Raw genomic sequence first — 26,818 nt, 5'->3', positions numbered from 1 at the left:
AATCTTCGGGCATGTCCACCAAAGATGATAAAAAATACCTTCAGTTTCCTTACATTTCCAACATTTGTTATCAGGCAAATGGTAAATTTTTGCTAGCTTAACTGGGGTCATGTACCACCTATAGACCATTTTCATAACATTTTCCTTTAAAGCACTACATGCCGTAAATTTAATACCAGTGTTCCACAACCTTTCCCAGTCAGCAGACATAATATTATGACCAATATCCTGTGCCCACTTAATCATAACTGATTTAACTGTTTCATCTTGTGTATTCCATTTCAACAGCAAGTTATACATTCTTGACAAGTTCTTAGTATTGGGTTCTAACAGTTCTGTCTCAAGTTTTGATTTTTCCACCTGGAAGCCAATTTTCCTGTCTTGTTTGAAAACCTCCATTATTTGATAGTAGTGGAGCCAATCTTGTACTTTGGGTTTTAGTTTTTCATGGCTCTTTAATTTCAGTTTCTCTCCATCCTGTTCTAAGATCTCACAATACTTTGGCCATCCGTCCTCCATATTAACTTTCTTGTGGGCCTTAGCCTCTAAGGGTGACAACCATCTAGGGGTTTTGTTTTCCAACAGATCTTTATATCTCATCCAAACATTGAACAACGCTTTCCTTACGATATGATTTTTAAAGGCACTATGCACTTTGATTTTGTCATACCATAGATATGCATGCCAGCCAAATGCATTATTGAAACCTTCTAAGTCCAAGATATCTGTATTCTCGAGGAGCATCCACTCTTTCAGCCAGCAGAATGCTGCTGCTTCATAGTACAATTTTAAGTCCGGCAGGGCAAATCCCCCTCTTTCTTTTGCATCTGTTAATATTTTATATTTTATTCTGGGCTTTTTGCCCTGCCAGACAAATTTCGCAATATCTTTCTGCCACCTCTTGAAACAGTCCATCTTGTCAATAATCTGCAAAGTTTGAAATAAAAACAACATTCTAGGCAATACATTCATCTTAATCACTGCAATTCGGCCTAACATTGACAATCTCAAATTTGACCATATTTCTAGATCTTTTTTAATTTCTGACCAGCATTTTTCATAATTATCCTTATACAGATTCAAATTTTTAGATGTTAAATTAACCCCTAGATATTTCACCTTCTTAACCACCGTCAGACCTGTCTCTTCTTGAAACTTATTCTTTTCCATATCTGTTAGGTTTTTCCCTAAGACTTTAGTTTTTTGTTTATTCAATTTAAATCCGGCTACCTGCCCAAATTGTTGGATTATTTCCAACACTCTTTTTGTACTAGTGTTTGGCTCCTGCAAAGTCAATACAAGGTCATCTGCGAACGCTCTTAACTTATAGTGTTTAGTTCCGACCTGTACACCTTTAACTTGCTGGTCATCTCTAATCATGTTCAGCAACACCTCCAGGACCGAAATAAAAAGCAATGGGGAAATTGGGCACCCCTGTCGTGTTCCTTTTTCTATCTTAAGTTCCTCAGTTATTACATTGTTTACAATTAGCTTAGCTTTTTGTTCAGAATATATTGCACCCATACCATTCTCAAATCCTTGTCCTACCCCCATCCCATGAAGATTCTTTTTCATAAAACTCCACGAAATATTGTCAAAGGCTTTCTCCGCATCCACAAATATCAAAACTGCTTTAGTATTTATATTCACCTCTAACTTTTCCAAAATGTCTATTATGTTCCTAACATTGTCTGAGAGGTGTCTTTTTGGGAGAAAGCCTGCTTGGTCTCTGTGAATCTTCTCCATCAATACTCTTTTAAATCTTTTTGCTAAATGGTCTGCAAAAATTTTGTAATCCACATTCAATAATGAAATTGGGCGGTAGTTCTTCAATTGAGTCTTTTCAGTCTCTGTCTTTGGTATGAGTGAGATATATGCTTCTTTCCACGATTCGGGTGCCTTTTTTCCCTCTAAGATCTCGTTACAAACTTCCTTCAACGGTTGTATTAGCCATTCCTTTAAAGATTTGTAATATCTGGAAGTCAGTCCATCTGGCCCTGGAGATTTGCCCAATTGCATATCCTGAATGGCACCCTCTATCTCTTGTTCTGTTATTCTCTGGTTTAGCTCCACCTTGCTATGATGAGAGATTTTTTGTAATCCATATTTATTAAGGAATTTATCTATGTCCTCTTCATTTTGTAATCCTTGGGAATAGAGTTTTTTGAAATAACTCACAAAGCAATTTCTTATCTCGTTGGGTTTAGATATATTTTTTCCATCCACTTCTAGACTTGTAACTGTGTTTAATTTCTGTCTTTTCTTAAGTTGCCATGCCAGAAGTTTACCACATTTGTCTGCCGACTCAAATGTCTTTTGTTTCATTTGCTTTATTTTCCATTCTATCTCTTGGTTCATCAATTCCATATATTGTGTTTGATACAACTTAATCTCCCTCAAAATCTCCTGGGACTTTGGTTTTGATCTTAATTTTTTCTCTCCTTCTTTTATCTTTTCCAAATTTTTTTCCTTTTTCTCATTCTGTTTTCTCTTCTTTATTGAGTTTTGTTGAATCAAAAATCCTCGCATCACAGCTTTACTTGCGTCCCAGATCACTCTTTTTTCCACATCGCCCTTTAGATTGATTTCAAAATAGTCCTTTAGAGTTTTTTGGGCCTTCATGTGGATCTCTCTATCTCGAAATAGGGTGTCATTCATTCTCCATCTAAACTGACCAGTTGTTGTAAATTTCATTTCCATCTTCACGGCGTTATGGTCGGAACAGGTTTTTGGGCAGATTTCTACCTTCTTAATCTTCGGAGCCATTCCACTAGTAAGCTCAATTCTCTTTTAAAGCCATCCAAGCTGGTGGCCATTGGTGCCTCCAGTGGCAGTGAGTTCCATAGTTTAAACCATGCAAAGGACTTCCTTTTCTCTTCAGAACCTTCATTGGACGGCCACGAGTTCCGGCATTTTGAGAGAGGGAGAAAATGTTGCAATGATCAGACAACGGAGGCTGACTCTTAATACCAGTTGCTATGAAACACAAGGGGGTCTTTTTAGTTCCTTATGATTCCTCAGTGGAGCCTCCATGGAGAGAGGCAGTCTAACTTAGAATGGGAAGAGGCTGCTGCTCTCACTGGTCTGCCGTTCTGAGGACAGGAGGCTGGACTTAGATGGGGCCCCTTGGGTCTCATCCTGCACAGCTCTTCTGCTGTCTTTGGGAGTTGTAATTCAGCCACTTATGGAGCGAGCCAGATGTTGGGGAAGAGGAAAACTGCTGCTGGCTGGATTGGGGTTGGCTAATGCTGCGCCCTCTGGATGCCCCTGCCAGCCCCCACCAGCCAGCATGCCCAGTGGTCAGGGATGGCGACAACAGGCCCTTCCCAGCAGAGACAGTGTGCAGTGGTTAGAGCAGGGTTTCCCAAACCTGGCTCTCCAGCTGTTTTTGGACTACAACTCCCATCTCCCCTAGCTAGCAGGACCTGTGGTCAGGGATGATGGGAATTGTAGTCCAAAAACAGCCGGAGACCCAAGTTTGGGAAACTCTGGGTTAGGGTGTCAGACCAGGACCTGGGAGACCAGGGGTCAACCCCACAATCAGCCGTGAAGCTCATTGGGTGCCTCTGCGGGGAGCAGTCCTTGCCTCTTGGCCTAGCCTGCATCCCAGGGGTGTTGTGAGGATAAAATGGGGGGGGGACCGTGTACACCGCCCCCCCCCCCGGGATCCTTGGAGGAAGAAAGAGGGAAGCAAGAACTGACAAGCTTGCAGTCAAGGGGAAACATTTTGAAACAACCCTTTGTTTGGGGATCTGGAATGTTCTCCTGCATGTTTCAAGGATCGGGGTTGAAACATTTTGTTCTTCTTTTTATTGTTAAAAACAGCGGAAGGAAAAGGGTGGGGAGAGAAAAGGCTGGGTGCAAATGCTTAAAAAAAAAAGAAGTTCGGAAGCCCCAAGGCAGTATGGGGTGAGGAGGAAGCATCTGGCAGCCATTGGCTAAGACTTCTGTGATGTCACAGAAAGCATGGGATGAGCCCCTGGCTGCGATTGTGCCTGCAGAGGAGTGGAGGTTGTCTATGGGTTGCGGAAGAGTCTGGTGCAAGGAGAGGAGATGGAGGCAAGTTGGTGTGCGTGCGTGTGGGAAACCAAAGTGTGCACAAGTTTTCACACTTACTGTGAAGCATATACAATAGTATTGTGTCACCTACACCTTTGGCTTTACAAAAGGACCTGCAAAGAGGTATAGGTGGGGATGTGGACTTGTAACTTTTAAGTTTATTCACCAAGCTGTGAATAGAAACTTGCCTGCTGGGGGCGGGGGTGGGGCTTTCTTGCCTCACCATCTTTGAGGAAGTCAGGGAAACAGCATTACATGGGACAAATTTGCATTAGGTGAAATGATTTGGCCATTATCTGAATGCCCATTTCTGCCTAGCACAGAGGTAGTTTTAAGTCTTGGTTTTCACCTGCCTGTGGTTGAGATGGGACATAATATTCAATTTCTACTAGTGGTGATTTTAATCTCCATGGGTGGAATTCAACACTCAGCCTGCTCAGAGTAGACACAGTGAAATTAAGGCATATGCCTGTTAGGTCTGTTAATTTCAATAGCCCTACATTGAGTAAAAGTCAGTTTTAATCCCACCCCTTGTTTCCTCTTTCTCACTTTTAAAAACGGAATCAAGTTTCTAGCTGTCATTGCAGGGGTGAATTTGAAGAACACCAAATGAGGGCTTCGGGTTGATGAGTTTCCTCATCTCTTCTTGCCAAAATTCCCTCTTCTTAGTGGTTTCGCTACAATCAAGCAGTTCAGAAGAATAAAATAAATTGGGGAGGTCTGCGGAATAGAGATGTCCAAACTGAGTAACAATCACAACCTTTAAAAACTCCTTCAATGCAACTACTAAAGATACAGCAGCTCTGGCTTCTGTTGCCTCCGGTTTCTAATCACCTTCCCCAAATCTCACTGTGCTTGAGGACTAGAAAGTTGCCTCCCATTTTTTAAAAAAAACTGCCTCCTAATTTTTCAATAAAAAATAGAGTTGTGATTCTTTGCTTTTCTATGCGGCCTGCGGAGAAAGAGAGGGAGAAACCTTCCATCTTCAAGGCTGCCTCTGGGTTTTGTGTCGCCAGGCTCATCAGTTTTGGGGAAGGTCACCTCTGCTTGATACATGCAGTTGCGCTGAGATGACCACACAGCGCTTCCAGACACTGCAACTTGGCTTCAGCTTCTCCTCTCCTCCGGGGAGGCCGGATGGGAACATAGCAAAGTGAAATGGACTCTCTCCCCATCTCTCAGCAAACTGCTGCCTCTTTCTGAAAGCTGCTTTTTCTCTCACCCCACCCTCCCCGCTTTAGTTCAGGATCAGATCAGACCGTGGTAGTTTCAGCCTCTCTGCGTAGGCTGCAGAGGAAACCACAAGGGGAGAGAAATTGTCAGCAAAAGTTGTGGCTTCTCGCAGCCATGACCGATCTCTGTCTCAGCAAATGGGTCTTTGATCTGCTGTGGCTTCAGTTGGGTTTAGAACATGGGTAGGCAAACTAAGGCCCGGGGGCTGGATGCGGCCCAATCGCCTTCTAAATCTGGCCGGTGGACGGTCTGGGAATCAGCGTGTTTTTACATGAGTAGAATGTGTCCTTTTATTTAAAATGCATCTCTGGGTTATTTGTGGGGCATAGGAATTCGCTCATTCCCCCCCTCCAAAATACAGTCCAGCCCCCCTACAAGGTCTGAGGGACAGTGGACTGCCCCCCCCCCCCCGTTGAAAAAGTTTGCTGGCCCCTGGTTTAGAAGCTGAGGTTGTCTTAAGAAGGCCAGGCCAGGAATGTCCCCTTCCCTGAAAGTCTGGAGATTTGCTGCCAGTCAGTGTAGGTCATACTGAGTGAGATGGAGCAATGCAGTCTGAGGCAGCTTCCTATGCTTAAATCAGCTATTTGAAAGGTCCATGAGGACTAGAACCTTAGCATGACTTTACAGGAAGGCCCATACTGTTGGCATCTGTCTGTCTCAAGAGACAACGGAGTGTGCCTCCAGGGGTGAAGCCGAACCTCGTGTGAGCAGCACCAAGGCGATCTGCCCTGGGTGCAAGCCTGGGCTGTGTCTGGAGGTCCTGGGCTGCCCAGATGACAAGACAACGTTTTTGGCTTCACTGATGGGCTCCAAAGGAAAGCAGAGCAAGACGTTTGGCACCTGCGTGGCTGGAGGAGTTTGTGGAAGGACTGCCTTAGGGATTCCACTCCAGATTTGTGGAGGGAGGTGGAATCCTGTCCCTTTTCTTCTCCCCAAGATAAACGTCAGTGGAGGTTGAGGACCACAGTTTCCCTTCTCCCAGGTGAGCTCCCTTCCCAGGCGGACAAACTCCTGTGGGACTCTAGACAACAGAGGGATATCCTTCCCAACTGTGAGCAGGGCGGGTGAAGACAAGAGACAACAATGAACCATAACGCTCTTCGCTGCTGCTGCTCAGGCTGCACAGAAAATGCATTTTGGTCCCTGAAATTCATTCTGATTGTGCAGATAAAACAAGATTCTACAGGATTGGGTATCAGTGGGTGAAATTATTCCAGATCCAAGGATCCCCAGGCAAGCGCCACCAGATGGCGGAGATGTCAGGCGCCATCCTGGAGCCCAAGCACCTTCACTTGGTCTCAAGTGGTTGAAACACTGGTTGAAAGAGACCATGAGGGTCATCTAGTCCAACCCCCGCAATGCAAGAATACTTTTGCCCAACGCAGAACTCGAACCCGCGACCCCGAGATTAAGAGTCTCATGCTCTACCGATGCAGCTATCTTATGTTCTGGCAGTGATCTGATCTGTGGCAGGCAATGGAAAAAGAACCTGATCGGTGTGTCGTTGTGGCGGGCAAAGGTGTGATAAGGACCAGGGAGTGTAAAGTTAATCTGGGTTGCATTTTACACCGCAGTGTTGTGTGTTACCATCTGCCCTGCTTAGGCAGCCAGTCCTGTTAAAATGTCTTCTGCTCCAGCCAGGCAGCAGGAAATGCCTCCGTGCATTCATGTATTTCACTTGACTCTTCCAGGGTGACAGTCCTTGTCTGTGGAGCAGGAGGGTAGCAATATTTAAAACAGCTCTCTTTAATTCAGCAAAGTACAAAGAAATTAGGTTTAAAAGTAATCAGGTTTCAATAGCTTGTGAGAATCAAGTGTCTGTGTGCTTTCCTTTTCCCTGACACCAAAAAAGACGTAAATGTGTGTGTTTCTGCATCTGTGGAGGGAAACCATTTTTAAAGCATAAAAGCAGCACTTTGGCCAAGATTGTGGTGGATTTGCAGAAAGATGTGGTTAATTACCTAATCTAGATTTGCTTATCATGACTAACATACAGTAACAAGGGAGATTGCTGTCTTGCAGCAGGTTATGTATTTTTAGCTTCCGCCTTCTCCAGCTGCCTCTTAAACTGAATCAAAAATTTATTGTGTTATATATAGAATCATAGAACTGTAGAGTTGGGAGGGACCCTGGGGGTCATCTAGTCCAACTCCCTGTGATGCAGAAATAGGCAGCTGTCCCTGACGGGGATCAAATCTGCGACCTTGGCATTATCAGCTGTAACCAAACTGAGCTAGCCAGGCACTGCTATATATTTCTATCATTGCTATGTTAGTTACTGTGCATGTGTGTGTGTGTACATGTATTCCTCATTATTTTAATGCATTGAACACTGAAAAATAAATCACACTTCCCCCCTATACATTTTAAAATTAAATCAGCGTCTTCAGGTAATCTTTGCTGCAACCCTGTGAGATGGACGAGTATGGTTTATGCCCATACTGCAGATGGGGAAGACTGAGGCCCAACGTGGGCTTGCTTTCAGATCTGGGGCTGCCTAGCAAGCTCACCTGCAGAGACAGGAACCCACCCCTTCCTATTTTATAGGGCTCCGTTGGTGCACCCAGGTGCTTTTTACGGATTTCCATAATCCTGGTCTTTGGCCCAAGGAAAAAACAGTCTAGATAGTGAGGAGAACAGGGGAGTGAAATGCCTCTGGCCATCCAGCTGTGCTGGAAGAGATCCCAAGGATCATCTAGTCCAACCTCCTGCAATTCAGGAAATTAAGGGGGGACAAGGTGTCATTTAAGGAGGCAAGGCCTATGGGAGTTTATGTTGAGGTCGGGAGATGTTTAGGGGGTGAAGTGAAATGAAGGGGGGTGTCAGGAAATCTGGGCTCATGTGAAGCCTTTTAGAAGAAAAAACCTTGGCTTGGGCTGGGGCTTCCCTGCCTCGCAGGATTGCTGTGGAACTAAAACAGGAACATGTGGCGGGGTGGGGGGTGGGGTGTCATCCTTGAGCCCCTAGGGGAGGAAAGGTAAGATACAGAAATGCACTCACAGTTGCTACTGATTATAAAAGGGTGACGTTCTAGAGCTCAAGAACTTAGGTGGCACCAGAACAGAAGCTCAAAGAGAGGGGTGGGAGACCTCTGAAAATTGAGGGTGGAGGAGAGAGAGAAAAACATAATTTGACACAGGCAGAGGGCTGTTTCCTCAGACGTGTTTCATATATTCCGATCCTTAATTGCAAAAAATAACCTCCCAAGACTGGGCTTTCTCTTGCCCCCGGGGAGAGAGCTGCACTGCAGCCTCGGGCATCAATAATTTCTCCTCCTCCTGCTCCTCGCTCTCATTTTTTAAAATAAGTATAGGGTAGGATACATGAATGACAGCAGTCTGGTCCCCTGGCTGCCAGCCAGCTGCTGTTGCCAGGGCAACCAGCACAGGAAGACCTCTGTTGCTAGGGGCAACCGGGGACCGCTCTTGGAAGAGGATGCCTTTGATGGTGGTGCCTGTCTCTTGCGTAAGAGGCAGGCTTTGCAGACGGAGGTCAGGCAGAGAACTTGCTCTGGGAGGGTTCACCACCACAGCCCCACTTACTGACACTGGACTGCCTTCTGGCTCACCTACATCCAAAATGAGCCAAAGCATGTGGTTTTTCTTTTTTTTAAAGGGCCTGGCTGGAATCTAGTGTTTGGAGAGAAAGATAAGGGGGGGGGGAGAATAACGTCAAATAATTTCTTTCTCGCACAATTTGATGGAATAAGTCCTGCCTTCTCCCAAAGCAAAACTTGCTTAAAATTAGGGCAAAATGTGTTTAACTGGGTTGCATCCAGTGATAGTCCTACTCAGAGGAGGCCCATTGAAATTAAAGGGTGTGTCGGCAGCAAGAATATTATTGGCACAAAAATGGAAGCAAGAAGAATTACCGACGAAAGAAGAATGGCGGATGAAATTGATGGACTATGCAGAATTAGATAAATTAACAGGAAGGATTCGAAACCTGTGGGACAGTGGCGTAGCGTGGGGGGTGCAGGGGGGGCCGGCCGCACCGGGCGCAACATCTGGGGGTTAGGGGGCGCAAATCCACGGGTTAGGGGGTGCAAATTACTTGCCTTGCCCCGGGTGCTGACAACCCACACTACGCCACTGCTGTGGGACCAGAGATTCTTAGAAGACTGGAGTAAATATACGAACTATTTGAAAAGTAATAGTAATGAACAGATTAGTCTAGTAGGACTGCAAGAAGTTCTGGAAGGAGGACTATTTGAAATATTGCAAGAAAGGCTATGAGGAGAACTATTAGTTAATGATAATTAAGAGTAATAGAGAAATTAAGAAATACAGAATAAGTGATAAAGAGTGGAGAATCATTAGGGGTATTGACAAAAGTCTAAAATATTGTATAAGATAAGAAGTTATATTAGATGATTGTCAGAAATGATATGTTTAAAAAACTAATAAAAATGTGTGTATATGTGTGTGTATGAAATTAAAGGGTGTGTCGAACTTGGATCCAGTCATTTCAATGGGTTGTTCTCTAAGTGGAATTTCATAGAATCATAGAATGGTAGAGTTGGAAGGGACCCCCTAGGGTCATCTAGTCCAACCCCCTGCAATGCAGGGATCCCAGCTAAAGCATCCCTGACAGATGGACACCCAACCTCTGCTGGAAAACCTCCAAGGAAGGAGAGGCCACCACCTTCTGAGGAGACCATAACCTGGCAGGAAGCCCCATTGATTCCTTTGGGGCCTTTGCATCTGAGGAGCCTGTGTAAAACTTGCCACTTCTAACTGGATGGATACAATGGAGAGTCTTGTGGCCCCTTGAAAGACTTACCAGATTCATGATGAGGAGTCCATCAACACTGGGGCTTTGGCTAGATGTTTTTTTGGGATCCCTTCCAACCCTGCAATTCTATTATTCTTTTTGGAAGGCTCCACAGTCTAGAGAAGGAAGCCAATCATTTACAACAAAATAGTATAATAAAAAAGGGAGAGGGTTTTTGTTTATTATTACTAGTCAGACTTTTGTGTATGAAAAATAGTGGGAGGGTGGGTTGTCTTTGTGGATTACTGATTTGAAGTCCATACCACGATACTGGTTTCATAATTTTTGACTTGGCAATAGATCATGAATCAAGATGTGTGTGTGTGTGTGTGTGTGTGTGTGTGTGTGTGTGTGTGTGTGTGCTATGCAAAAATCACGATGCAGGCTCCATGCTTATTTCAGACATTGTGATGTATTAATATATCATGAAGTTTAGCTGGTGATATATTGCGATATTGAAAACCAGATATCGCCCAGCTTTAGTCCTGACTCTTCTGGCCTTCGGCTTCCTTGGGCGCCTGCGAGCGCATTGCCTGCTTCTTCTGCCCTTCCTGGGCATCTTTGCAGAGCAGGAACCCCGCCAGGGACTCGTGCAACACAAGGGAGCCGGAAAAGCAGAGGGAAATTCGAGGAGGTGGAAACTGGAAAGAAAAAAAAACCTGACCGTGAAACAGAGGCCACAACCTCAGCAGCTTTTGAGACGGGCTCCCTGCTTGGGAATGCTATATTAAGACCTCAGCTGCTCGGGTGATCAGTTCACAGCCGGAGCAGAACAAGCCCTGCTGTGGCAAAATCAGGGATCGGAGGAACAGCTTACGTGCCCCCCCCCACCGCCCGAAAAATAAATCAAACTGACCTGTGGCTCTCCAAATGTTGCTGGACTACAGTTTGCCCTGTCCATTGGGCATGCTGGCTGCGTTTGGAGCCTCAGCGACATTTGGCGGGATTTTGGTTCCCCTGTCTCTGATCTGAGAAGAGGCCTTCCGCTTATCTCTGGAGGGAATCTCTTATCTCTTTGAAAGAGGGGCCTTCCTCCTTCCATAGCCTCCAACATTAATTTTCTCCAATGAAAATAGGGACGTCCTGGGGAAAAGCAGAACATTCTGGGATCAAATCAGAGACTGGGCCGCCTTCTGTAAATTGCGGGTTCCCAGGGCCAGATTTAGGTTTGATGAGGCCCTCAGCTACGGAAGGTAATGGGGCCCGTTATATGTCCAGCTGTCCTTTGTCAACAACAAATTGTTGCTTTTTTTTGGTGTTGAATATATGCTGTGTGGTAATTTATGGACCTAATAGGTTCCTAACGAGTGATATTTTAGGGAGTAGACTGGCCCATGACTTACATCATAGGAGCCTACACAACACAAAACACTGTTGCTGTATGTAGGTTTTATTTGTTTTTATCTTATACTGTATTGTGAAATGTACATCCAGGTTTTTTCCTTTAAAATTTTTGGGGGCCCCCAAGAGAGTGGGGTCCTAAGCTAGAGCTTGTTTAGCTTATACATAAATTTGGCACTGTGGGTTCCCCATCATCTCTCTAGTGATATCTGGCATCTCTCTAACGATATCTGCTAGCAGCTAGAGGGACGCAGGTGGCGCTGTGGTCTAAACTACTGAGCCCCTTAAGGTTGGCAGTTCAAATCCGTACAATGGGGTGAGCTCCCATTGCTCTGTCCCAGCTTCTGCCAATCTAGCAGTTCGAAAGCACGTCAAAGTGCAAGTAGATAAATAGGTACCACTGAGGCGGGAAGGTAAACAGCCTTTCCGTGCGCTGCTCTGGTTTCCGTCACGGTGTCCCGTTGTGCCAGAAACGGTTTAGTCCTGCTGGCCACATGACCCGGAAAGCTGCAGACAAACACCGACTCCTTCAGTCTAAATGTGGAGATGAGCACCGCACCCCATAGTTGAATTTGACTGGACTTAACTGCCTGGGGTCCTTTACCTTTACCGATACCTGGAGCGATAAGAGTGCCTCATCCCTGATGCAAAAAGAGGCATTTCCATCTCTCAGGAGGAAAGGCCTTTTCTAAACAGACTCATTCCTCCACCTCTTAGTTTCAGTAGGGAATGGGAAGTTTTTAAGCTGAGGTTGGGTGGCATCTCTTGTGGATGCATTTGTTGAGATTCTTGCACTGCAGAAGGGTCGGCTGCAGCCCTGGACGCAGAATGGACCTGCGCCTCCTTGGACAGCTGTGAGTCCAAAATGACCCCCAGGCTGCGCACCTGATCCTTCAGGGGCACAGTGACCCCATTCAGGACCAGGGAGTCCCCCGTCCCCTAGAAGCAGCACTTCTGTCTTGTCAGGATTCCACCTGACTCCATTAACGGCCTATCCTTTCTTCTCTCTGCCAGCCCTTTGGTGAGTGGTGCCAGCTGCCCCCCAAGGATGCTGCCAAGATGCCCGAGAGTGCCTGGAAGCTGGCCTTCTACACCCTCTCCTGGTCGTACAGCGCCTACCTGCTCTTCTTCGCTGGATACCCCTTTTTCCACGACCCTCCTTCCGTCTTTTATGGTACGGTAAGCAGCGCAGGTCAAGTTAAGATTTGGGCAGAGGCTTCCCTCTTGCAAAACCTTTTCCCAGGGAAGCTCGGGCCCTGTGAACCTCTCTGTCCAACCCTTGAGACTCTTCCCAGGCCACCCCCTCACCTCACCCCCCCCGGGGTGTTTTCACCAGACTGGATGTAGAATCATAGTATTGGAGAGTTGGAAGGGACCCTGAGGATCATCTAGTCCAACTAGGCAGCTGTCCTCTGTGGAGATTAGGGTTGCCACCTTTGTCCTGGCAAAATACAGGACAGGGCGGGGTGGTTGGGGGCGATATTATTTTTATCTGGTGCTGAAGTGACTTCAGAGCAATCCATTGCAATTTATTGCATACCCGCCAACATTAATTTTCTCCAATGAAAATTGGAACATCCTATTATCCAGACCCTCCCACATTTTCCCGATGAAAATGGGGACTTCCTGAGGAAAAGTGGGACATTTCGGCATCAAATCAGAAACTGGTACGGCTTCTGTAAATCTGGGGCTGTCCCTGGAAAATAGGGGCACGGGGAGGGTCTGCTATTGCAGCCTAACACAATGGCCCCTCCAGAATTTGACACACACATTTGTGAATCTGTCTGTGCTTGGTACCTAGAGCTTAAAAACGTGACCTTTCACTTGCCTTTCAAAGATGCAGTTGGAGAGGATCCCTAATTTGGCAGAGAGAGAGAGAGAGAGAGAGAGAGAGAGAGAGAGAGAGAGAGAGAAGGCCTGGAATACAGGGCAAAACTGTATCAATACAGGACATAGCATTTTATATTGAAATACGTGGCAATCCTGTATTACGTAGGACAGCTGCCAGTTGAACCTGCATGTCTCCTTCAACTCCAGTGATGCCTCTCTGCTTCCCTGGATGGAGGATGGACGTTGCTCAGCTGAGTCTTTCGCTCCGTGTGTGAAGAAACTTGGCAAAATTTACATTTGTTGCCCCGCCTCCTCTTGGCAGCAGGAACTGTGCCGCTAAGCTATCACCCCTCTCCTAAAATCAAGACAGGGTGCTAGTTCTCAAGGTTATGAATGAAGAACTGGTGTCATGGGAACAAAGGAAGCTCTTCCTTCCTTCAGCCCAAGACTGTCTACACTGGCTGGCAGCAGCAGCAGCTTCTCTGGGGTTTCCTTCCCCTACACAGATACCATCAAGGCTTAAACCAGGAACCTTCTGCACACAAAGCTCTGGTCCTTGAAAGAAAATAAAAGAGGGCCTCTTTTTTTTCTAAATCATTTTTATTGATTTTCCAAATTTTAACAAATCAAAGCAAATTTAATACAATTTTTCCAAATACTGGCCTCCCACATTCCGTCCTCAATGTGCCCATAATTTCTTTTTGTTGCTGCATTATTTTCCTAGTTATTTCTGAGTCACCTTCCATTCTCTATAATTAATCTTATATTACATTTTTTTTTGTTGCTTTTAACTTTTTGTCCTGAACCATCAGCTGTCCACTTGCCAATTTCTGCACGTACAATATTTTAACATTTCCAGTATCTACAAGGGAGGCTGTTCATCAAATTGTCAATCCACAATAGTTCAACAATTATTATTTCTAAAATAAACTTCCTTTCCTTCTGCGTGGATGAAAACCTAATAGTTCACTTTCACTAGATGTTTTCCCTTCTTAACTGCGCATTGAGCCTTTTTTTCCTTTGCCTTTTGCAAAATAGATAATACAGGTGCCTGCATTTCTGCAGCTGCAAAATCACAGGTGTCTCTGGGGATAGGATGGGACTCAAAAGTGAATTAATCTAAATTCATTTTTTTTGCAGCAATGCCCCCTTGTGGTCACAGCCCGGAATGTCCATTCAGGACGCCCACTAGCTAGCATGCTTTGTTCTTTCCTTGTTGGTATGACTGCAGGATTCTGGGGCATCCGGGGTTCCTGATGGGGGTGAGAGTGGATCTGGGGCATGTGGCAACTCTGTCCCTTGAATTGCTTTGGCTCCCAGGAGGCTGACCAAGGGAAAGGCTCTCTTCTGCCTTGGTCAGACACCACCTGGAGTCCCGTGTCCAGCTCTGGGCACCACAATTTAAGAAGGATGTTGACAAGACGGAATATGTGCAGAGGAGGGTGAAGGAGATGGTCAAGGGTCTGGAAACCAAACTTGATGAGGAATGGTTGAAGCAACTAGGTATGTTTAGCCTGGGAAAGAGGAGACTGAGAAGAGATAGGAGAGCCATCTTCCAATAGCTCAAGGGCTGCCACATGGAAGATGGAGCATGCTTGTTTTCTCCTGCTTTGGAGGGTAGGACTTGAACCCATGGCTTCAAGTTACAAGAAAGGAGATTCTGACAGCAAAAACAGGAAAAACTTTCTGACAGTAAGAGCTATTCAAGAGTGGAATGATCTCCCAAAGGGTGCTCATCAATGGTTCCTCTTCATCCTGGAGAAGAGTGACTAGTGGGATGCCACAGGGTTCTGTCTTGGGCCCGGTCTTATTCAACATCTTTATCAACGACTTGGATGATGGACTCAAGGGCATCCTGATCAAATTTGCAGATGACACCAAACTGGGAGGGGTGGCTAACACCCCAGAGGACAGGATCACACTTCAAAACGACCTTGACAGATTAGAGAACTGGGCCAAAACAAACAAGATGAATTTTAACAGGGAGAAATGTAAAGTATTGCACTTGGGCAAAAAAAATGAGAGGCACAAATACAAGATGGGTGACACCTGGCTTGAGAGCAGTACATGTGAAAAGGATCTAGGAGTCTTGGTTGACCACAAACTTGACATGAGCCAACAGTGTGACGCGGCAGCTAAAAAAGCCAATGCAATTCTGGGCTGCATCAATAGGAGTCTAGCATCTAGATCAAGGGAAGTAATAGTGCCACTGTATTCTGCTCTGGTCAGACCTCACCTGGAGTACTGTGTCCACTTCTGGGCACCACAGTTCAAGAAGGACACTGACAAACTGAAATGTGTCCAGAGGAGGGCAACCAAAATGGTCCAAGGCCTAGAAACAATGCCTTATGAGGAACGGTTAAGGGAGCTGGGCATGTTTAGCCTGGAGAAGAGGAGGTTAAGGGGTGATATGATAGCCATGTTCAAATATATAAAAGGATGTCACATAGAGGAGGGAGAAAGGTTGTTTTCTGCTGCTCCAGAGAAGCGGACACGGAGCAATGGATCCAAACTACAAGAAAGAAGATTCCACCTAAACATTAGGAAGAACTTCCTGACAGTAAGAGCTGTTTGACAGTGGAATTTGCTGCCAAGGAGTGTGGTGGAGTCTCCTGCTTTGGAGGTCTTTAAGCAGAGGCTTGACAACCGTATGTCAGGAGTGCTCTGATGGTGTTTCCTGCTTGGCAGGGGGTTGGACTCGATGGCCCTTGTGGTCTCTTCCAACTCTAGGATTCTAGGATTCTATGATTCCCTCAGGAGATTGTGGCCTCTCCTTCCTTGGAGGTTTTTAAGCAGAGCTGGATGGCCAGCTTTAGCTGAGTTTCCTGCATTCCAGGGGGTGGACTGGATGACCCTTGGGGTCCCTCCCAACTCTGCAATTCTTTGATTGTATTATTCTTGCCCCCTGGCCCTGCTTGCAAGCTTCCTACAGCCGTTGGCTCAGTTGGTAGGGGGCTGTAGATGGAAAGCCAGAGTGTGAGATCAAATTCTCCATGGCAGCTAGAATAATAATTGATTCCTGCACTGCGGGGGGTTGGGGGGTTGGGCTAGATGACCCTTGGGGGTCCCTTCTATGATTCACTGACCTTGCTTTCTCCCTTCTCCTTTGCGGCTTTCCAGGCTGGAAGAGGGGCATGGAGGTCCCGCCAGACATTGCCATGGCCTACCTGATGCAAGGCAGCTTCTACGGCCACTCCATCTATGCCACATTCTACATGGACGCCTGGCGCAGGGACTCGATCGTCATGCTTGTCCACCACGTGGTGGCCCTCACGCTCATCACCTTCTCTTACATGTTCAGGTGTGTCCCCATCCCCACATGCTCCCTCCCTCCTTGTTTCCTGCCTGGCTACACCTCTGCTTGGTGGCAGAGCGCACTCTGTGCATGCACAAAGTCCTGGGTTCCAAACCAGACTAAGGTCCCTCTAGTTCAGCATTGCCTGCACTGATTGGCAGCAGCTCTCCAGGGTTTCAGACTTGGGGGTCGCACCCAGCCCTACCTGCAGATGCCGTTGGAGATTGAACCTTGGGTCCTCTGTGCTGAGAGCATGCTTAAGGCCACCAAACTCTGGTCCTTCCCCGCAGGATAGAGTAAGATTCTAGTCCTCAGGCTCCAAGCACATTTTGCACCTGGCTTCTGACCCCTTACGACCAAGTGAAGATGCCTGGGGGCCAGGATGTGGAGGTACTTGCCTGGAGATCCTCGGATCTGGGCTGTTTTCACACACTAATACCCTGTTCTGTATAATCATATCCATTATATTTTATCTGCGCTATCAGAAAGAATCTCAGGAACCAAAACGCTTTCTTTGTGCAGCCTGAGCAGGAGCAGTCAGCATAAAGAAAAAGAGGTCGGAATAGGCCAATAGTTATGTGGACCATCCCTGGATCAAGGGACTTTTCCTCTTTAATTTCTCAAAGCTCTCATCTTAGCTCAAGGTTGTCCTCTGAACTAGGCAGATGTTCAACTGGGAATCATTTGCAGTCAGTCCATCATTTGGAAAATAAGACTTGCCCCACAATGTCCACTAGACATTCCATTTTGGCGACTGTCACCTTGGTTTAAGGAGCCATTTGGTCCCTGGCTTATACCCCTGAGTTTCCCACACTGGTCCTCATCGCCTGAAATGGGAGCATAGGGGGCCGCATTGCACTAGTACAGACTACTTATAGGAATACAAAGCCTAGCAGAGGCCCTGTGGGGTCTTGGGCAGAGATGGGCATTTCCCACCAGCTTGTTTTTTAAAAAATTATTGTTGGCACCCATCCATCTCGAGAGAGAACGGAGTGCACCTCTGGTGGTGAAGTGAAACCGCTGGAGAATCACAGTGCACACTGTGGCTGAAGATACCCGTCCCTCTTCGTAACTGCTGAGGTGCTGCTGCAAAATGACTGGGCAGCGTGTCTGGAGGTCCTGGTCTGCCCAGACAATAAGACCCCCCTCTTGGCCTCACTGACGGCGGGGGGGGGGGGTCTTTTAAGATTTTCAGAGACATTCATTTTGAACTTGCTATGGTTTGAAGGAATTCTATAAATCGTGTTGCCTAGACATTGTTGAGGTCCTGAGGGAAGCAGAGCAAGGCGTTTGGCACCAGCTTCTTCTATGTTCCAAGTTCAAAAGTAGATTACTCACCAGAAAAAGGTGGGGTTCATTCTAGACACCACCGGCTACTTGGAGAGTCTCCAGGTGATTACCGTATTTTTCGCCCCATAAGACGCACTTTTCCCCCTCCAAAAATGAAGGGGAAATGTGCCTGCATCTTATGAGGCGAATGCAGGCTTTCGCTGAAGCCTGGAGAGCGAGGGGGGTCGGTGCGCACCGACCCCTCTCGCTCTCCAGGCTTCAGGAAGCTCTGCGCAACCCTCGGGAGACCGGCTCCGAGGGTTGCGCAGAGCTGCCTGCAGTCCCGGGATCAGCGCAGCTTTGCGCGGCCACCGGGAGCGGGGCGCTAAGTCCCGCCCCGCTCCGGATGGTGGCACAGAGCTGCCTGCCCATCGCCAGCCCCACAAGCTCGGGGGACAGCGGGGAAGCAGAGCGTGCCTTCCCACTGTTCCCCGACCTGGTTCTTCCAGCCCCGCACCTGGGGGGGGAATAATTTTTTTTCTTTATTTCCCCCCCAAAAAACTAGGTGCGTCCTATGGGCCGGAGCGTCCTATGGGGCGCAAAATACGGTATTTGAAAATCAGCTGGTGCCAGCTTCAGTCTTAACTGGAGATGTAATATTTCATCCGCAAAGCACTGTGGAGATTTTAGGAGGCCACGCACAAGTGACTGAGGATGCTGCCGCACCACATAATTTATGGCAGGACGTTCAGTGCCCTGGTTGCAGGGGTGGGACTAGATGACCCTTGGTTACCTTTCAACTCTATGATTCTTGTTTTGGGCGGCACTGTGGCTTTTGCAGACATCTCGGGCAGAAATTCTCCGTACAGTATATGCACTTAAACTCTACATGCCGTTAATGGAACCCAGGTGTGCGTCAAGGGTTGTGCTGTGGCTCACCTGTGCTTGTATCCTCCCCTCCTGGCAACGTTGCCTTCAGGTACCACAACGTGGGAATCCTCGTCCTCTTCCTTCACGACATCAGCGACGTTCAGCTGGAGTTCACAAAGCTCAATGTCTACTTCAAATATCGGGGCGGGGTCTACCATCGTCTGAACGATTTGATCTCGAACGCCGGTTGCGTCTCCTTCAGCGTAAGCTGGTGAGTTTGGCTGCCCTCAAACTCTGCACATGTGCAGCCCATTCCGAGGGGGGGGGCGGTTCTGCAACTCCACCCCCCTCAAAAAGAAAACCCAGCAGGAAGGCATGTTACAAATTATTGTTTGGTTGCGGCTAAAATATATCGCTGTGGTGCTGCAATCCCAGTATTTTGCTGTTCAGATAGACTGCTCTTGTGTGAAAAGTTTTCCAAAATTGTAAATTGCTTTGAGGTTATTATTATTTTTTACAATCAAACCATATATAGATTTTATTAAGTGAACACACAACAAGATTTTAGTCCTCCTAGACCAGGTCCCTTCTCCCCGCAGGTTCTGGTTCCGCTTGTACTGGTTCCCTCTCAAAGTACTCTACGCCACCTGCCACACCAGCCTCCAGACGGTCCCGGACATCCCCTTCTACTTCTTTTTCAATGCTTTGCTCTTTGTCCTGACTCTGATGAACATCTACTGGTTTCTGGTGAGTAGCGAGCCTCACCATCGCCTTGCCCTGCAGGAGTTGGGAACCTCCAGCTGACAGGCCTCACGAGCCTCAGTGCTGTGGGAAGGGAAAGGATTTAGATACAAGGAGAGGATATGTTGTTTAGTTATTACCTTTCTCACGTGAATGAAGTCAGCAGAGGACTGTCCTTTGCAGGATAAACTTGGAAGCTAAGGCAAGGTTGATTTAACCTTCTAGAAACAATAGTCCAGGATGCTTTGTTCGTCTTCCCAATCTAGCAACAAATGAAGATTGGCTTTTGAAAAGGATGGACTACGTGCAACTGGCAAAATTAACAGCAAAGCAAAGATTAGAGATCAAAATGATGAAAAATGCCTTGAGAACTGAAATGTTTTGGGAGGGATTTAAAGAACTACTATAGTGAGATGACCAGGACTTGAAATATGAGTGACAGCACAAATTATTAAGATAAATACGTAAAATTATGTGTATTGAATAGTATAGACAAAATATGCAGCATTTCAGGGTAAATATGAAAACCATGGACATGGAAGTCAACAGATAAAGTAATTTATGGGTTATATTAAAATATGTAAAGATTTCTTTTATGTGAAAAATTAATAAATAAGATTTTTTTAAAAAAATCCAGGATGCTTTAAGGCAGACTGGATTTTGCCTGGTATTGCCGTTTTTCTCTCCTTTAGAAATAACACCCACACACATTGCTTTGTGAAAAAGTAAAAGTTGGCTTTACTTACATAGTGAATGTGGGGTGCTCTCCCCAGAGGTTCACCTGGAGCCATTATTACATGTCTTTAGGTGCCAGGCAAAAACATTCCTCTTTACCCAGGCCAAGGCTATTCAATAATCTATTGCCTGAGAAAGTGTGGGGGAAGAGGACTCTTATCATAATGGCTATTTTATTATGTTTTTATCATGGGAGTGCAGGCCATCTTAGGCCCACGTCACCCCGGCTGGGATGAGCCAGGTTCTCAGGAAAGTGGGGGGCTGGGTAATGTAGTGCAAAGCATCATGGGGAGCGGGGAATGGGGTTCTTAATTTCAGGGTCATGAGTTCGAGCCCCATGTTGGGCAAAAGATTCCTGGATTGCAAGGGGTTGGGCTAGATGACCCTTGGAGTTCCCTTCCAACTCTACATTTCTATGATTGCCCCCTCTCCCTTCCTCTTTGCAGTACATCATCCTCTTCGTAGTGAAGGTCTTGCTGGGGCAAGTTCGGGAAGTGAACGACGTCCGGGAATATGATGTTGACGCAGCCTGCAAGAAGAGAGACCGGGAGTTTCACACCCCCAGCTGCTGGAAGGAAGGGTTAGTGTGCCAGGGAAGGAGGGAGGAAGAAAATCAAATTCGCACCAACATTCATTTTGCCGGGCTTCCCTGCTTCCGTTAGTGGACAGCCACGCTCTTCTGGAAACCCTGCGAGTAGAGTGCAAGAGCACCCGCCCTCTCCCAGATGTTTAGCTGCCCCCCCTGCAACACCCCCCCCCCCAGCATTCAGGGATAGTTTGCACCTGAATGTGGAGTTCTTTTGATACAACTATCCTCCACAAGAATCGTCTTGTTGAATGAAACCCTTCGCCGTGGGCATCATTCTGCTAGTTTGAAGCCCAGAGGTGGAGCATGTAAACCACTCTGAGGTAGACTGTGTCTGAACGTGGATGTTCCATTCAGCTCTTTGGCATTGAAAGGAGTGGGGTGTTTTTCCCAGGGGGAGGCAGGGCCAAGCCAGGGGAGCGTGGCGACCACTATTAAGGGTTTGACAAATGCCTATTTTGTATCTGAATTTTAGTTTCAACTATTCCCAGTCGGGTTTTTGGAGCGTAAGCTTCGCAAAGTGGTTTGTAATTTTAGCACGCTGAGTGAATTGCAGCCACAGGATTATAAAGCTCATTGTTGTGACATGAATTTAAAACACACAAAAGCTGTACTAAAGCCTCTGGAAGGTTGCTATACAGAAGCATAGGTGTGTGTCCTTACATTAGTCTTACTCAGAGTAGTCCTATTGAAATGAACGGGCAGAAAAGGGCCCTTTCCCTCAAAGGGGTGGATTGGCTCCCCTATGAGGCAAGGTTGCAGTGTTTAGGGCTTTTTCGATTTGAGAAAAGGTGAATAAGAGGCAGCTTGATATTAAAAAATGATGCATGGCATAGAGAAAGTTTATAGGCGAGAGGGAGAAAGACCTTTTTTCCTAACGCTACAGCTTGGGAGTATCTAATGAAGCTGAAGGCTGGGAGATTCAGCACCTAGTTAAACTATGGAACTCCTTGCCACAGGAGGCAGTATGACCACCAACCTGGCTGGCTTCAAAACTCACAGAGGAACGGCCACTAGTCAACAGGGTGATGCTCAGAGGGAGAAATCTTTCTGCATCCCAGGTGCTGTTGTGGGAAAGGGCTCTGAAATCAGTGCCCTGCTTGCCCGTTTCCCACAACAGGCGCCTGGCTGGCTGCAGTGAGAAGAGGAGGCTGGACCAGAGGGGTCCCCTGGGGCCTGATCCGGCAGGCTAGTCTTCCCTTCTTTCGACAGGGCTGACTTGGGCCTGTTAATTCCAGGGGGTTCAGCTCTCTTGCTCTCTCTTCCACAGGAAACATTTGAAGAACGGACTCGTGAAAGACAAGCGGTTGTAGACGGCACCCGCTGGATCCCTGCTGGCAAGGACCCCCAGCTTGTTTGGCAGCCCAGAGAAGATCCCGCCCCCCATCTTGATACCTAGAGCTGTGGGGTGGGGAGGGGGAAGCGTCTGCAGGAAACTCACTGGCGGTTGCATTGTTCTTTAAAAAAGCTCTTGTATTTGGCCAGAGTTGGCGCTGGCGGTGAGGACTCCCACGGAGTGGATGGAAAGGGGGCCTTTTTCACAGACCTGGGGTGGATGCAACATGCCCAGTGAAGAGACCCACAAAGGGAGCAGCAAAAGTCCCCCCTCCGCCAACGCCCCCTTGTAAAGACCAGCTCTGCCCTGCGCAGCCTTCTTTGGGGTGGCCCCTCGAGAGGATGCAACAGCTTTCCCCACCCTCCTCATTCTCCAGAGCCCTGACTGGTAAAGCGAAGCGAGTGGCCGATCAGATTGAGGGGGTGGGGAATAACACTTGTGAATGGATTGACAGGAGGGGTGGTGGTGTTCACCTGGGGACGGCTATCCCACAATGCTCTGCGGCACTTTATTCCTCGCCTTGCAAGCACGCACACCCTGCCTTTTTAAAATATATATTTTACTGGATATCGTCCGCAGAAGGGGGAAAGGGTGTTTGGACCTGTCTCAGGGGGTGTGTACATTTTTCCTGTTGTGTGCAAAGGAAGTATCCAAAACTACTGTAATTTTCCAAATTAGTTCCTGAAAACAGACTTTTAAAACATTCTGTTTGTAAGGGCAGAGGACGGGTGGGGGGAGATGATGGTGAAATTGGCTGCCTGTTTTTATATCTAAAATGTTTGTGATGAAAAAACAGGGCACCAGGAATGCGGGGAGACAGAGGGGCTGGGGCTGTGTCTGCCTGATGGGGCTGCGTGGAGCCTCTGCCTTCGGAGTCTGTCTGCAAGGACTGTACCACAGTGCCCCATAAGGAAAAAGGAGTCTCTGTGAGCTAGGTGCTGCACCCAATGAGCAGAGGCAGCTGGGCAGCTTCCTTTCCTGCCAGGGCACGAGGGTGCCATTCAGACAGCCCAAAACTTTTGGCGTCTGTCTTTCTATCCAGATGGATGGAGGTGACTCCCGTTTTGCATTCTCTCTCCTGCGAGAGAATACCTTGAAGCAGCACCAGCATGGACCTCCAATGAAGTTTGGGTATATAGAATGCAATCTCTGGTGGCAGATTTATTATCTTTACCCTATCCAGCCTCCAAGGATCTCACGGCACCACAAGGGTTGCAGGTGAGCAGAGCTTCAAACATGGTTCTGCCAGTCCCAGCGCCCTAATACAGCGCCAATTGATGTCTGTGGCTCAGTTGGGCACCCCAGAGCTGGCTTTGGGGCAGTGCCCATCCATGTCACACTATTAACCCCCCCCAACCTTTAACCCCAGGGAAAAGCAGAGGAAGGTGGCAAGAATCCTTTGGGGGCGGAAAGCCCGAGTGGCAAATGCACGGCTGGCAGGGGACGGAATCACAGAGCTGGGACCACAAGGGCCATCTAGTCCAACCCCCTGCAGTGCAGGAACCTGGGATTAAGAGTCTTCTGCTCTGCCAACAGCTGCCCCAGAGTCAGAAACAGTTTCCCATCTCCAGCAAATCTCCAAGAGATCTCCCAGGAAAGGGTTGAGCTTAGAGCATCTGCCTCACAGTGGAGGGTCCCCGGTTCAGCATCTCCGTGAAAGGACACCCCGGGTCTGGAAGCCTGGAGAGCTGCTGCCAATTTGTGTAGGCATTACTGAACTCCGCTGACCCATTGATGCAACAGAAGGCAGCTTATTGGCTTCCTATTTCAGCCAGCTCTATATTCCATGAGGAGCAGAATGACCTTAAACTGAATGACCACAGCTCAGCGGTAGATCATTTGCTTTGCGTTCAGTAGGGCTGGGGGTTCAGTCCCCGGCATCGCCAGTTTGGGTTGGGAGTGACCCCCAGGCCCAGGAGAGCTGCACACAGTCTTGATCTCGTTTCATCCAATGGTCTGACGCTGTGTAGGGCAGCTTCTGGTGTTCCTTGTATTCTGCTCACCCTGAGTTAGCAACAGTAGATGTGGACGCAAATAATTACCTGCTAAGGTGGAAGAAGATGCAGGAGGGAGAGAAATTTGTAATGCAGATGGGGACATTTGTACCCGAAAGCACCCCTGGATCCATAAGTTGCGTTTTCAGGGTGTTCACACACTACATCCCAGAAGTGTACAATCTTTGAACTTCTGTCTGTGGACACGTGGACATTTATCCACATGTATTGTTCAACAGAAATGCAGTTTGGTCGATTTAAACAAACCAGCAAGCATAGACACTTTCAACACAAGTTGGGATGCTGGAGTCTGTGTGAACGAGCCCTTCTTTTGATAATTAAATCATCTGGGAAGCCATTGCATCCATTTGCCCTCTCAGCCCCCTTCTGCTTGGTGCTGCAGGATGAGGCCATGGTCACAGCAGCCTGCATATGTGTGCCAGGTTTAAAAAATCTGCCTCTCCCTTTCCCCTCCATGGAAGAATTGAAAGCACCAAGAACTGTAGAATTCCCCACTGCAGGGAGGGGGGGGGGAGTTAGATTCCCTGACTTGCATCAATGATGAGAAGTTGAACAAGTTCTCTGATTTTTTGCGCACACCTGTCAGTGTTTCCCAAACTTGGGTCTCCAGCTGTTTTGGGACTACAATTCCCATCATCCCTGACCACTGGTCCTGCTAGCTGAGGATGGTGGGAGTTGTAGTCCCAAAAGAGCCAGAGACCCAAGTTTGGGAAACCCTGGTTTGGAGGTTCGTTCCTAGGGAAGAAGTGTGGAGCGTCGAACCCCTCCTATCACTGGGAATCATATTTGGTGCACGGCTCCTGTTTCTGAGGATTCAGGCAGACCATTGCATCCATGAGGGCTGGCAGCTTGGTTTCTTTAGTGAAAGCCGATGTTCTCTGCAAGCCAGATGCCGCAAACAATATGCTGCACTCAAACACACCTGGTGTTCCTGCACTGTAATTTGTTTTGCACACTGTTTAGAGATTTTAAACATTAAGCAAAAGTTTAGGAATACCTTAAATAAATTGTGTCCCGTAGTGGGACTGCGCTGGTGACACGGCTTGTTCCTTGACCAAATCTGTCCAAGGCCAAGAGAGAGAGGATCCCTTGCCACTTGAGTGTTGCGCATGCCTGTCCACAGCAGTCTGTTGACTTCTGGTGAGTCTTCCCTTGGAAGGAAAATAAGGCGGGGATGGATTTGTGAACCTCTAAATGTGGTTACTAAGGGCCCATTGAGCTCAAGACCCTGTTTTCATGTGGCTACCCAGGTGCAACAGGGATGGGGAACTGGCGACTCTCCAGATGTTGGGACGAAAGAAGGCGGCACCCTGCCAGATATTTCCCTTAAAAAACCCCAAAGCCTGTATTTTTTTTAAAATAAATGTTCAGACTTCAGGAACCACACCAGATTCTTCATCTGCAATGGGTATCCTGGAAGAGTGTAATTAGCTTAAAAGATGTGAGGATGTGTTGTCAAGTTAAATTTGCCCCCATCTCCAGTGAGTGGGCAGAAATCTTCCCTTCTAAGGCTGCAATCCTAAAGGCTGGTTCAACACATTGCAGCTGACTTCTGAGTAAGTGGGGAAAGGTTTCTGGTCGCAACCGAGTGTGATGTGAAACAGGGATCACCAGAGAACCCAACAAGGCTTCAAATCCACTGGGCTTTCCATAAAAGGGACTAGCATGTTTTGGGATCTCAGATGCTTCTGGGCAAAACAAGGTTGCAGCCAACTGAATCATTCTCAGAGTAGACCCATTGAAATGTATGGATGCGACTAATGGGCCCCATTAACTTCAATGGGTTGCTCCTGGCGGTAGTCCTATTCAGAGTAGGCTCATTGAAGTTAGTGGCCCTAGTGTTAGTGGTTGTGTTCGTTAGCTTCAGTGCTGGATAGTGGATGCAGCCCATTGATGTTAATGGGCCCAAATTAGTCATGCCTATTCTCTTCTATGTGTCTACTCTTGAGTAAGCTAGAGGCAAGCTTTTTTGGGGCGGGGGTCAAATCCCATCCAGGTGGATTATGTCTTCACACACACAAGGTTCCTGTTTGGTGCTTTGTCTTATGACAAAGCTCATTCCAGACTTCTAGGCCTGGTCCGGATCCATCCCTTGCACCTGTGTTCACACTTCCTCCCCTGCTCTTTTATGACTTGTGGCTTTGCTTCAGAGAGGGATTTGTCTGTGGGAGAGGGATCTGAGGCACTGTGTTTGTTTCTGTGTTAATTTAAATGCCAACTCTCTTGTGGCGGAATCCTCATTAAAAGAAGGAGAAATCGCATTTGTTGTAAGAGCTGTTTATTACCTTTCTAGCTGCTTAAAGTTGAGTGTAGAGTTCTGTATTCCTGAGTTGGGATTTCTGCTGCTGCTTGACATGTTTAAAAGGGAACAAGATGGGGGAGAGACATAGCTGTCAACCTTCCCTTTTTTGCGGGAAATTCCCTTATTCCCACTGCTTCCCGCTGTTATCCTGGATTGTTAGACATCCCATAGACTGTCCCTGGGACAGGTGAGGCTGCTGATCCCTTATTTTCAAATCTGAAAGTTGACAGCTACGGGGAGAGAGCTGCATCTTAACTGGAAAGGAGAACCAAGGTTGCAAGATAATAGGTTGATAACAATTTGATTTGTCTCTATTAATTTATTGCATTTATATTCCAGTTTTTTTGCTCAAGGTCTCTCCTCTCCCCACATTCCTTTAATCCCCCCACAACCCAGTGAGTTTCATGGCGGAGTGGGGGGTCCCAACCCTGGT

General features: G+C 47.2%; 1 protein-coding gene across 1 annotated transcript in view; it reads left to right on the top strand.

Annotated features, from left to right (window-relative positions):
- CERS1 (ceramide synthase 1) overlaps positions 1-26,344 on the top strand; it is a gene marked incomplete at its 5' end in the record, with an annotated part of 30,862 nt that extends 4,518 nt beyond the window's left edge. The window contains 6 exons of the mRNA XM_082207013.1: positions 12,421-12,580; positions 16,357-16,537; positions 18,780-18,941; positions 19,270-19,417; positions 20,593-20,726; positions 22,003-26,344. Of these exons, the coding sequence (XP_082063139.1) occupies positions 12,421-12,580; positions 16,357-16,537; positions 18,780-18,941; positions 19,270-19,417; positions 20,593-20,726; positions 22,003-22,045 (828 nt within the window). The 3' untranslated portion in view covers positions 22,046-26,344. The remainder of the gene's footprint in view (positions 1-12,420; positions 12,581-16,356; positions 16,538-18,779; positions 18,942-19,269; positions 19,418-20,592; positions 20,727-22,002) is intronic.
- Positions 26,345-26,818: the final 474 nt, after the last annotated feature.

The sequence above is a fragment of the Podarcis vaucheri genome (assembly GCF_965113315.1).
Source record: "Podarcis vaucheri genome assembly, chromosome: 18".
NCBI classification, from domain to species: domain Eukaryota; kingdom Metazoa; phylum Chordata; class Lepidosauria; order Squamata; family Lacertidae; genus Podarcis; species Podarcis vaucheri.
Note: the sequence above shows the minus strand (reverse complement) of the source record. Positions and strands in the feature narration are given on the sequence as shown.